Source organism: Ruditapes philippinarum, unplaced genomic scaffold, assembly GCF_026571515.1.
Source record: "Ruditapes philippinarum isolate M1 unplaced genomic scaffold, ASM2657151v2 ctg1109_1_1_1_1, whole genome shotgun sequence".
NCBI classification, from domain to species: Eukaryota; Metazoa; Mollusca; class Bivalvia; order Venerida; family Veneridae; genus Ruditapes; species Ruditapes philippinarum.
In genome coordinates, this window is record NW_026858279.1 from 84,803 (window position 1) to 98,466 (window position 13,664).

The 13,664-nt window shown below is 33.5% G+C and overlaps 2 protein-coding genes across 2 annotated transcripts in view; one reads left to right on the forward strand and one right to left on the reverse strand.

Annotated features, from left to right (window-relative positions):
* Positions 1-4,827, reverse strand: part of LOC132752675 (isatin hydrolase-like) — a 33,021-nt gene extending 28,194 nt beyond the window's left edge. Inside the window, exon 1 of the mRNA XM_060743039.1 lies at positions 4,689-4,827. The gene's annotated coding sequence lies outside the window, so the exon portion shown is untranslated. The remainder of the gene's footprint in view (positions 1-4,688) is intronic.
* Positions 4,828-7,340: 2,513 nt separating this feature from the next.
* LOC132752676 (uncharacterized) lies at positions 7,341-12,513 on the forward strand. The gene is made up of 5 exons (XM_060743040.1): positions 7,341-8,857; positions 9,649-9,714; positions 11,157-11,324; positions 11,649-11,768; positions 12,279-12,513. Exons 1-5 carry the CDS (start codon positions 7,771-7,773, stop codon positions 12,476-12,478), a joined length of 1,641 nt encoding a protein of 546 aa, XP_060599023.1. The 5' UTR covers positions 7,341-7,770; the 3' UTR covers positions 12,479-12,513.
* Positions 12,514-13,664: the final 1,151 nt, after the last annotated feature.

Sequence of the window (13,664 nt, forward strand, 5' to 3'; positions counted from 1 at the left end):
AATGTCACAGAAATATAAAAAGTGGTAGAGGTTCATGATCATAACCAAGGTATTTCACCTATTTTATGTTCATCTATTACAGTAACTTTGTCATGTTGTTTTAAGCAATCTTTTTTGACAGAACTTGACTCTATGTAAAGTGATTGTAAATAAGAAAATAAAGCTAAAACATATTTTGCCTTCTAATCTTTACGTAATAATATTCAAGGAATAGTTTACAGCACTGACGGGACTCATAGCATTTTATAGTGACCGATTAGTTAACCCGCAAATATTTTACAGCCAGAAGCCGAAAATTAAAGTCTGTTCAATGTTTTTGACTTGAACTATTTCTGTATGGAAATCTACCACATCAACTCCAAGCATCAACCTCTTTGTTGTTGTTGTTGTTGTTGTTGTTTTATTGTTGTTGTTGTTTTTTGTTTGACTGTTAAACATTTATCGTAAAAAAAACGTAGTCTATATAATTGTTTATTAAAACTGTGTCCTTTTCAAATGATATGTGAATAAAGAATGTCAGATGTCACTATTAAAGTTAGCCGACTTAATCACGAACCAATTAAAATGTTTATCAAAGGAATTCCACTGAAGACAATTAGCCTTAAATCCATACAATTTGAATTTTCTACATATTTCGGAAGGAAAGTTAAGAAATATATTCAGAAATAAACGCTTTTCATTTATTTTTTATCATTATTTTTTTTTGCAATTATTGTAATTGATATGGAAAACAGAGAAAGCAAATGACCTGAAATTTTGCACAAGTTATTGTCCAGACCTTTATCAAACAGAATAATATTTCCATTGCTGCCATGTCAAAATCCTCATTGGAATCTCTTTTAATTTTATTTGATCTGATGACCATGTCTAATTGCAAAAAGAAATGTCACAATTTCAGCAACTATGCTACAGGGTTGTTTACCTTTGTCCTCAGCTACACACGATCTCAAGCAAGAGGTGAAAATAGTTTCTTTGCAAACAACAATTCTTTTTTGTAACATTAGTAGAGAGGTTAATAACCTTAACATAAAAGTAGTTCCCGTATTTTCTACACCATTCGCATAAGCACTCTTTAACTCGTAAAGTATTACTATGTTACAACAAGGTCGTTTACTTTTTCATCGGCGACAAAAAAAGTAAAACACGTGCACTTTACCAAACCTGTTCGTTTCAACATATCCCGGTGACGTTATTTATGATCGGTGAATTGTGTCATAAAAAAACAACCACTGAAGTCTTGGTTTACCAATTATTGGTAAGAGTAATCGGTCAATTATTCCAATAAGAATTTACAGAATTGGAACCATAGTGTCCAGACTCTTATCAAATGTTTAGATTATCTTAGTTTTCAAATATGACATTATTTCGAGCTGTAGTTCACTTTTTGCCGCATGGTCTAAGTGTCATAAATTTAATCATTTAATCAATGATGTTATATTTTCGATCCTTGAAGATCGTTCAGCACGACATTATTGTTGTGTAAACATGTTATGTGGTACTTTATTTTTCTTCTATTTGGCCTTTTTCAACTTGGGTGGTTCCAGTATTCCTTCTTGAATACTGTATAATCACCCTTAGGATATGTTGCCTGCTTTTTAAATTTGTCTTTTGACGTCATATCTGTGATATACAGGCTTCATAACCTCAGAGACGTTTTGAGACGTCCCCCGTTGCCACGATAACAGGAAATTTATGATCGAGCATGCTGTTACAGAGGCTATGGTCCGCGGAGCAATAACTGACCGAGTTACACACGGTTTTACACAGATTAAGTAACATAAAACACATTTTGATCAGTAGAGGAGAAGGAGTCCCCATCCTATAGCACTGTGAAGAATAGGCTGCTGAATTTAAGAGGGGCTGGGAGAGCATTGGAGATGATGAGCAACCTGGGCGACCAAAAGAGGCCACCAACGATGAAACCGCCGAAGATGTGCACGATCTTGTCATGTGCGAGAATGGCGAGACATGCGAAGCATTGCAAGGGAAGTGGGTATAAGCTTTTGTTCAGACTGATGTCTATGGCATGTCAAAGGTTTCCGCTAGATGGGCCCCCAGACAGTTGACTGACGACCAGAAACGGACCGGGGTTGACATTTCAAGATATCTTTTGTCTCGCTACGAGGATGAACCTGATTTTATCTATCGGACCGTAACTCATGATTGGTCCATCACTTCGATCCAGAACCCATTAAACAGAGCATGCAGTGGAAGCACCCTGGGTCACCCCCTCCGAAGAAATTCAAGAGGGTGCAATAAGCAATGGGAAGATGATGGCTTCAATTTTTGGGGAAAGTCAGGGGATAATCATGGTTGACTAACTTGAGCATGGTCGTACTATAAACGGTATGTACTATGCAGACAAATTGAGGCATCCTTCAAGAAATCGCGCGTAAAAAGAGGAGCTAACTGACTCAAAGCGTTCTGCTCCTTCATGACAATGCGCCACCTCACACATCCCAAGTTGCGATTGCTGCTGCAACTGATTGTCGCTTTGAAATTCTTCCCCATCCCCAATATTCTCCGGACTTGGCCCCCTCTGACTTCTACCTGTTTCCGAAACTGAAAACAAAGCTTCGTGGTAGACGTTTTGGGAGCAATGAAGGTGTCATGGAGGCGGTCAATATATTCTTTGAGGACCAAAATTGAGAGTTCTATTTTGAAGGGTTAAACAAGTTGGATCACAGGTGGGTAAAGGGCGATTATATTAAAAAGTAAGACTATTAGTCGGGTTCTCTGACTACCGGAAGTACATCGGGGCGAAAAATTTATTTTTTTGTATTCTTTTATACTTTCCAAAAGGTTACTCAGTGGCCAATTACCTTTCTTCTTCTGTTTTTTTTTTTTTTTGGTATTTATACATTTATAGAGATTTAGAATTTTGTATGGAAGCAGGGTCTTTCAAATAATTTGATGGAAGTCAAAATACTACATGTACTTTGTTTACATTTTGCATATTATTTTACATTCGGGGTCATTTTCTTCAGATAACAAGTATCTAACACGCTTTTAAACTATTTAAATATTTAAACGACATAAAACCCATGTTTGACCTTTCTCACGAAGGAAAATATTTGTTCATTTCTTATAGAACGAAGGCCTTCCTCGGGGTTATTAACCCTCATACCGCGATAGTTTCTTCAATTATATTCGAGAACGTATTTCTGCTATTTCAAGCAAATGTTGAACGTTTTTGTAAAATCTTATCGGTGTTATCTCCGAAGATGAACATTCGTCTTCGTTTGTAAAGGAAGGTTTTTATCTTTATCATAAATATTGTAGACATGTTAGCGTAGTGCGTATCCACCAGTATCGCTATTGAGACTTTATGCTATTTTGTATATGAGCAATATTTGCCCCCCTACGTACAAAAAATAATATGTTAAAGAAATTTACGCCGAGAATATCATATTGAAATTCATATTTGAATAAATGTTTCACGATACATTAAAAGATTCTCCAATTCTACATAAAGTCCGTGTTTTATTTGAATTCAATGAACAAATGTGTTTATTGTAGTTAAAGGAGTTATAGTTGTACGGTTAGATAAGTTTGTCTTACTTTAGCACAAACGATTTCATTGTAACAATGAAAGTCGGAGTGTATTGTACAGGTCGTATTTAAACTCCCACTAACCCTTTAACTTGCTTAAAATAGCCATTAAATTATCTAAAATAAGATAAGGAAAATGTTATAATATAATTGTTTTCAGTGGATAAGGAAAAACAAGTCTTTTTCTTTGTTTGTAGTGTTGCTGTTCGTAGATATCGACATAATAGTTTATTTTACAGACATTTCAGAGATTCAGCTTCCGAAGATATTGATGTGTATTGATGTGTATTAAACGATATTGAAACAATGCGAAGGCCTTCATACTATTTTAGTGTTGATGTTTATTCTGTCCTAGACAAAAGGTTTTATAACTCATATAAGGTCGTATATGATTTACTTTCGTTAAACTAAAGCGAATGCGAATAAGAAAATAATACGATTTACGCACGGTACGGGATTGGACCGAGCAATATCGACTTTAATTAAAAGCGTAACATGCAATGATCGCAGTGTAAAGGCTTTTAAAACAGAAAGACACACACAGTTGGTTTCTTAAACTGATAACCCATGTTCGTCTTCTAGCATTATCTAGTTCTTTAAGCATCAGATAAGAGATTTTAGGATATATATAAATCTGCAGTTCTTGCAATGTACACCAAAATCTTACAAATGTAAATAATATATATCATAGCTTCAGTTTAATATTGTTTTTGAAAAAAGGGGAAAGAGCTTGTATTTTTACCAGTATAAATCATAAAATTTCACAAGATTTTTTAAATAATATTTTACTTGATATTGTACAGCAACACGAATACCTTATCGTGAAATTATTCCGAAATCGCGATAATTTGAATATACATGTAAACTGGTGTGATAAATATGTGAGCATCTTCATATATCATGTATGTTGTGATGAAATATACATTTATTAATTAACAGGTGAATCTTCGATTACTTGAGGATTTATCTAATCTACAACAATAAAACTGTAATCTTACATTTCCAACGTTAATATTATTTTTATAAAAATATAACACATGTATTTTGAAAGCTAAAGCAAAGAAATAAAAAAGAAGTATCTAATACAGTTTATAGCATCTATGACTAAAGATAAGTGGAAATAGTTTATAACTGACCTTTTAACCTATATCCGTTATCAATCATCTATCTGCATAAATTTCAATTATAAACACATTAGCGCCATACAGCGAAATCATGCACCATATAACTAAGTAGATAAACGAGTAGCGTATCTTTTAAGCTTTCTTGTTTATCATATCATTGCCACAGGCAAATGGCTCAATTTTATCATTTATGAACCAAAAAAATGACCATTCACGATGTTACAGGTGCTATGAATAAAACACCTGTATTTTTATTTCATTTTCCCACATTGCAAGAACTTTGCCACGCTATAAATCTTCTCAGTAGCTGAAATATGTGAATCTGAGTAAAACTGTTGTTGCTATTTTGTGTTTTTATTTATGCTTACCTTTAATACAAAATATTATTTATTAATTAATTAATTAATTAATAATATTTATTTATCTAACAAAGTATCTCAAGGGAAACAACTACGTCGTCCATCATTCATAGTTTTCTTGGGATTATCTTTCTTTAATGGAACAGATATAAAACATTCTAAAGGCAAAGACTAATCACTTCCGGTTCAAGAAAGGCAAAGACTAATCACTTCCGGTTCAAGCAAGTTTAGGATTAATAGTAACTTAAAAGAAAGAAAGCAAATATATGTACATGTAGTTTGAAGTATTGATATGAAGAAGAAAAAAGGGGGATAAACGAGGAGTAATTTCAAAAACTCCTTAATTATCTTCAGATGATATGTAAAAGAAACTAATTCACATGGTAAATCGAGACAAAAAAACAACGGAACGGGTAATAGACTCAAGCACAAATTGTCACGATTTATGTGGTAGCACGATCGGCATATATTGAGTAACCTAACTTGATTTAAGATAAATGATTCATATATGCGAGAATATTTTCAGAAAATACAGCCTACTTTTGAACAAATCCCCCCCCCCCCAATAGATCGTGATATAAACGCATGATAATCCCGTGATTTTTAATGCTACTTTGGAACTGAAATTTGGCTCCATTCCCAAAACGAACACTTTTCGGATTTTTTTCCGTTTCTTTACCCCCAAATTACCTATATCGCCGCATTATCACCCACGTGATGCAGATCATCATCATCATCACCATCACCATCATCATCATTATAATCCTGAAAATAACAAATACCAGTTGAGTTAGAAAAGGTATGTTTTGTTTATCCGATAAGTGATAAAATATTATGTACAAGTGTGTCAATAATTCATAATAAGTAACAAATCTATACAGGGCTTTCCTTTTTAAATTGAGTTGATTCATTTAACAACTTTCACTATTTGATAACATATAAATGATACCCTTATCTGAAATGATTCACTCTGTCTTATAAAAATACAATACCAGTGTATTCACTGCAATTACTAGCGTTCAATGACTAACAACATGTTAACAAAACGCTGGTTAAATTGATTAAGATAGACGAAACAAGACACCACGTGAATAGCGTGCAGACTTATGGTTAAACATTAAACATTTCATTGTTCACAACATCCTCACGTCGGTGGCCAAACTACATAATAGAGACTTACTATACTAATCTAAGTCAACTGTGGGAATCGAACACAAAGAATAGTCGGTGTCACAATTCAATTAATCACGGCCTTAAATACAGCACAGTCTTGTTAATTTCGGTTTTGATATCGTGTGAAAATTAATAAAAATTCTTATAACCCTATCAGTTCAAAAATAGCATGTTTTCTTATTTTACTTTTTAAGGTACAGTATCCATCAATAGATCGTGCAGATTCGGCTATCTTCGTCATTTTCCGTATATATAATGGTCAATAGGTCTATGTTATCTCTGGTCAACAACAATGCCAAGGATTGCTGGTTAAAATACACATACTCCGACTAATATTACTAACAATGCCGAGGAATACGAGTAAAAATACACGTACTCCGACTTATATTACTAACAATGCCGAGGAATACGAGTAAAAATACACGTACTCCGACTAATATATCTAACAATGCCGAGGAATACGAGTTAAAGTACACACATTCCGACATATATTACTAACAATGCCAATGATTGCTAGTTAAAATACAAGTACTCCGACTAATATTACTAAACTGCCGAGGAATACGAGTAAAAGTACACATATTCCGGCATATATTACTAACAATGCCAAGGATTACGAGTTAAAATACATTTACTCCGACTAATATTACTAACAATGCCGAGGAATACGAGTAAAAATACACATACTCCGACTAATATTACTAACAATGCCGAGGAATACGAGTAAAAATACACGTACTCCGACTTATATTACTAACAATGCTGAGGAATACGAGTTAAAATACACGTACTTACATTATTAACAGTCAACTCTAAGGAATTTAAAGAACCGAGATCAATTGTAGTGTCGCTTAAGTCCTTGTGTATGAACGAAGAAATGAGTTTTCCGGAAGTAAGGTATTCCAGTATGAGATACATAATACCAACGCAAAAACATTTACAGTCTTCTTGGGTGAGTAACCTATATGGTTTCCGCTGGCGTCTATATTATATTGTGTCAAACACAATATAAAGAAATATGTCGCTCTTGTCATGTGGACGCTTACTGTGTGCTGACTTTTTACAAACACATGGTGGATGTGATACCTTAAATAGCTCGTTTTAAAAAAGCATCACAGTTTCAGTAGATTTAAGAGTCATATGCACAATGAAATGATTTCATTTTCTTACAGAAACTTTTAAGAGCATATACGAGAAATTACTCTTAAACGTTTTGTGAATATAATCTCACAAAATATAAATAAAATATACGGAAGATTTAGGATCACGTAGGAATTAACAATACGGAATTTAATGTTTTCATATCAGAATTTCTTTATTTAACTTCAAAGATTTCTGATAAAATATTTTTACATGCTAAATAAGGCGTTACAGGAAATACAGGATATTGAAGAAAAAATACCCTACATTATCTCATATATTGATATTTAGGGCGTCAAGGTGCCATAAATTATCAATAACTGATTAGAGACGGAATTTAATTTTGAACTTAAGAATAAGAAGATGTACCACCAAACCAATACCGGACTTCTTAATTATGTTATAGTTATCAACAAGGAACCATGAGTTATATACGTAGAGGGGACATAATGATACATAGTTTAGATCTCAGTCAACTTCCCACTAACTCCAGGTCAGGTTCGAACATCAACCAGTGCGACAGTATGGAATCGACAATAAGCGAAAGTTCTGAACATTATGCAACATTAGGGAGAACACAAAGAAATACAACCGGAAGTTGTAGCAATCCGGACAGTCATCGGTGTAATATAAACACGGTACCTTACACACGTTATATAAGACCCTGTACCAATCTTCCGGATGTGAATGGTAATACCAGTATTTTAAAACCTACAGCAGAAAATGACTCAAATTCAAACCCTATCCAATTAAGTACCTGGAAGAAACGAAGAGGCGATAGAAGTAGGGTTCGGAAAAGAAAAATTGTATTTAGTTTCGTATGTGGACTTGTTTTTGGTTTTATCATATTTTCTATTGTTTGGTTAACAGTTGACCGTCTTAAGGAAAATAAAATCATATGTGAATTTAGTGACAAATCTAAAGGTGAAATAAACATAAATGATAGAAAAAATATTTCTACGTCCACACAAAAAACTCAAACAACTACACAAAGTCAAGATTCAGTCGCAGACGGACCTACAAAAAGTACAGTTTCAGGTATTTCTTCTCCATTGACGACGAAACTAATCGAAACATCTAACCCGACTCTTTCTGAGTCAACAGTGTTAACAACTAGTCAATTATCATCTCGTCTGCAATCTTTTACTCCTCCTGTGACTGAGAAAAAAACAACAACCAAATCATCAACATTGTTTTCTTCAACAAGCAAAGACACTACCTCAAGCACCGAGTCACCAACAACTACCAAGGATAGAAATGCTGAAAGCCAGACTTTGTCTGAGATCTCGACTGAACCTACCAGTAATGCCCAAGATGATCCAGTTTCTTCAACTACTCAAATCAGTCCGAAAACTAGCTTGATAAGTATAACAGACGAAACATCTCCTTCCGGTCATTCTTCTCCTCTACCTTCTGATTTGACGTCTGCTTCTGTGTCCGGCTCTGCGTCTACAACAGCTGCTTCTGCTGAAGATTTTCCAGAAAACGTTGATAAAAGAAGTGTACAAGGTTAGCTTCGACATTTTTTCTTTGCTGAAAATTCTAAAATTATTTTTGGTTAAGTACTTGGTCACTTGCGGAGACATTTGTCATTATTGGTTAGTTAACATGTGAGTCTACCGTCATGATATGACCTGTCAGATACATGTATTTAAAAATCGGTGTTTAAACCAGGGAAAAACACAATTGTTATCGTACAAATAGCGGGTTTTTTTGTTTTTCTTTTCTTGTTGTTGTTGTTGTTGCTGCTGCTATGTTTTGTTTGTGTGTGTTTATTTTTTAATTTATGCTTAATTGAAGGAGCCCACTATAATTTTTAAACATTTTAAAATATAAATATTTTAAAGAGCTAAACACGCATTCATGTGAGTAGAGGATTAGTTCAATCCGATTTTATGCATATAGATCTACATATATAATGTATATTATGAACAGACTTATAAGATGTTAAAACAGGTTTATTCATACGTTAGCGCATTTGCAATGTAGTTACATACGTATTAATGATATATATGTAAGAATGGTAGCCCTTCATAGGGCAAAATATTTTTGGCAACCACCAAAGGTTGAAACTAATTTTTGAAATTTCAGTTGTCTGCTTGTTATAGTAGCTGAATATAATCAACCGTTATGTGACACTTGTTCTACTATCAAATTCATAAAAGAGTTGTGTACGTCGCCCATGAGACAGATTTGTTTTCATCAAGCGTTAATAACATCTGTTGTTCTAATGTGTTTATGTACATGTACTAGGTTTTTTGTTTTATTAAAATAAACAAATCAACATTTCTTTATTCTAGGTGGCCATGTTTATGTAAGATGGGGAAGTTTGTCATGTCCTCTTCAGTCAGAACAATTGTACAAAGGTATACTTTACTCACTTAATTTCAAAATTGAATCTATAACTTCCATACTCATATTTGCCTAGTATGCCATCTGGGTAACTGATGACATTTGAGTAACTGACGATATTTATCAGTTGACCAGATGATTGTCATTCAAATGTTATATTATTTTCATTAAATTATTAAAAACAATAGAAAATCTAGGCGATATCATATATTTTAAAACCGGAAATAAATCCAGGTAGCAAAGTTTAAAATCGTTGAACGTTGAACGTGCATATGCCTAATTAAGGAAATTTGGAAAATCCATGCAGTCATTTTCAAGTTAATGTCACCAGGCAATGTACTCGTATTGCTTTAAATACAATGTTTATATTTTTATGGGTCAAACCACGGAAACCTTCAACTAATTATCATAAGACAATGTACTTGTTGACGGTTAGAATTTAGATTGTTGGCTCTTGTCCTTTCCTCAAAGAAAAAAAATAATGTTAAAATTGTGTTGACATAACATTATTCGTCGCATTTATATTTTTTTCAAAAATGTTATTCTAAATGTAAAAAAACATATCAACCATTAAAGAAAGGATAGCGATTGATTTACAGAAATCAGTTTCAAATGTAAACAGAAACAACGGATTTACATTACATATAAATCCGTGCAGAAACAGAGAGTGAAATCTTCGATAATGTAAAGCGAATGTATATATTTGATATCCAAAGGAAAATAAAGTCTGTTTCGGTACAATTATGATTGAAAATAGGGTTGACAACAATTTATATACTTATGTACACCGATAAACAAATCCGATTTTGTCAACAGGTTGACATTTTGTACATTCGGTTTCAACAACCACAACAATAATGACATAAAAAGTACTGTTTACTTTTACATGTTCTATATCTATTTATTTACTTATTTTATGTGGACCTTTACTAAAATTAAAATTTGTCAAGTAAATTACTATTTGTATACATGTTATGTTTTTGAGCGTAGGTGTGACCGAAATACCGTATCCTAACTATTGTGTTCGAGGTCCTTATCAAGACAATTATCTTCTAACAAATATTCATTTTAATTATTTATCTGATTTGCTTTGTTTCTGTATTATTCTTGCCAAATATGTGCATATTTTCTATTGCAAGTACATGTACCTTATGTGTGGAAAGGAATTCACATAAGTCACATTTGACTTGTTTTCCAATCCACGAAAACTATCAGTATTTATGTTGTAAAAATGAAATAAACATTGTTTGTTTATCAAGGACCGACAAGATGCGATTGATAGACGCTTTCCCTAGGTTCCCTTTTCACGGTGTCCTTTTCCCGAAATAGAATTGTTTTCCTGAAATTTGATTCTCATTGATTTTTATGTTCTCCGACATATGTATTCAATTAAACAGATTTTAATAAAACATTTAAAAAATAAATGATCATGACATTGTTTTTGTCTTGTTTGTAGGGTATGCTGCTGGAGGACATTATCAACATCAAGGTGGCGCCACAAATACAATATGTCTACCGGAAGTTCCAACATGGGGTAACTATAGCGACAACGCTGATTCAGATCGCGCACTTGTTTACGGGACAGAATATGGCAGCACCGATTCTTCATTTACAGCAACTACAGGTATCACAAACTACAATTGTATATGCGTTTCCATTGCGACAAAAAGATAAGACATTTTATTCAGTTCATAAATATTTGCGTGGAATTATTTGTACAATTATATTTTATCATTGTTATTTTTTTAATAACTTGTATTTCATTTTAATTAGAAATTGACGAGAAACATACTTATGGCCTGAATTACCCAGATCTAACGTCTGGAATATACAGAATGTATCGGAAAACGGTGTTTTATAGCTAGGCTTTTGGCGGAATAGAGTAAACGCATACGTTTGAAACTTACATTTATATTATTCAAGTTGTCAAATTATACACATATTTCAGGAGGGAAATTACGAAATAAAGACGTACCATGTAGTGTCTGCCAGGCAGCTGGACGACTATCTCATATTATGATTCCTGGAAAGGCGGAATGTTTTCCTGGCTGGACACAAGAATACAAAGGTATTTCATTGTTATAACATGTAAAATATGACAAATTTGGCTTCAAGAGATGAACTCTTTGATGGTTATGAACACAAGAGTGTCCCTTAAAATGAAATATGGCTTCAGAAGGTCCAACATTTTAATTAATTTGCTTTTGATAAATAGTTTTATAGTGTCACCGTTGATAATGTACATCATTTACATTATATTTATGTGATTCTGTTTTAGTCTTGAAGTCTATGAAATGGCTTCTGATTTTTTGTTGTTAAAAATTGGCATTTTCACTGTCCGCAACTATCCTCATTTGTATGGAAATGTACACATATTTTTATTTTAATAACCGTTTGTTGTATTGCATAATTACCTTCATTCGTTGAATTATACACCCAGCTTAGAACGGTCTTCCGGTAGTTTAAAGGATAATTATAAGTAACTGATAAATTACACAAGAGGCGAGCAGTTTTGTTTTTGTTTTATTTTTTGACATGTTCGTGAAACACTGAAAGCACTATTTATGTTCTTTTTAAGGTTATTTAATGGGAAGTGGATATATACAAAATCATGCGTCGGAATTAATATGTGTGGATTCAAGACCTGACCATGTGGCCGGAAGTAGCACGTTTAAAGGCGGGAACTTATTATATTTAGCTGAAGTACGCACAGGGACGCTGCCATCACCCCCGTACGTGAATGGACGAGAATTAGCGTGTGTCGTCTGCACTTCTTAAGTTAACAGAGCAACAGCGTTGGTAGATGTCTTATCAAACCTTAGAATCCGAGAAGGGCTTATCAGTTTTAAATTATGTGAAAGTATAACATTTTTCAACCTGACCAGACGAATGATAAACATTACAAAAAGTATAAATTATGTAGTTGTATTAGATAGTGGAAATAAGTAATGATCTTATACAAAAAGTTCTGTCGACACTATTTATTACATTAGATTAACATTACTACGAGTAAAAATGTTTACCTGACACAACAGTACACATGTATACCGGACATAACAGTACACATGTAAACTTGACATAACAGTACACATGTTTACCTGACACAACAGTTCACATGTATACCTGACATAACAGTAGACATGTATACTTTACATTAACAGTACACATGTATACCCGACATAACAGTTCACAGGTATACCTGACATAACAGTAGACATGTATACCGACATAACATTACACATGTATACCTGACATAACAGTATACATGACATAACAGTATACATGTATACCTGACATAACAGTATACATGTATACCTGACATAACAGTATACATGTATACCTGACATAACAGTATACATGTATACCTGACATAACAGTTCACATGTATACCTGACATAACAGTAGACATGTATACCCGACACAACAGTAGACATGTAAACCTGACATATCAGTAGACATGTATACCTGACATAACAGTATACATATATACCTGACGTAACTGTACACATGTATACCCGACATAACAGTACACATGTTTACCTGACAGAACAGTACACCTGACAGAACAGTACACATATATACCTGACATAACAGTAGACATGTATACCTGACATAACTGTACACATATATATCTGACGTAACTGTAGACATGTATACCCGACATAACAGTACACATATATACCTGACATAACAGTAGACATGTATACCTGACATAACAGTACACATATATACCTGACATAACAGTAGACATGTATACCTGACATAACAGTACACATATATACCTGACATAACAGTAGACATGTATACCTGACATAACAGTAGACATGTATACCTGACATAACAGTAGACATGTATACCTGACATAACAGTACACATGTATACCTGACATAACAGTAGACATATATACCTGACATAACAGTAGACATGTATACCTGACATAACAGTAGACATATATACCTGACAT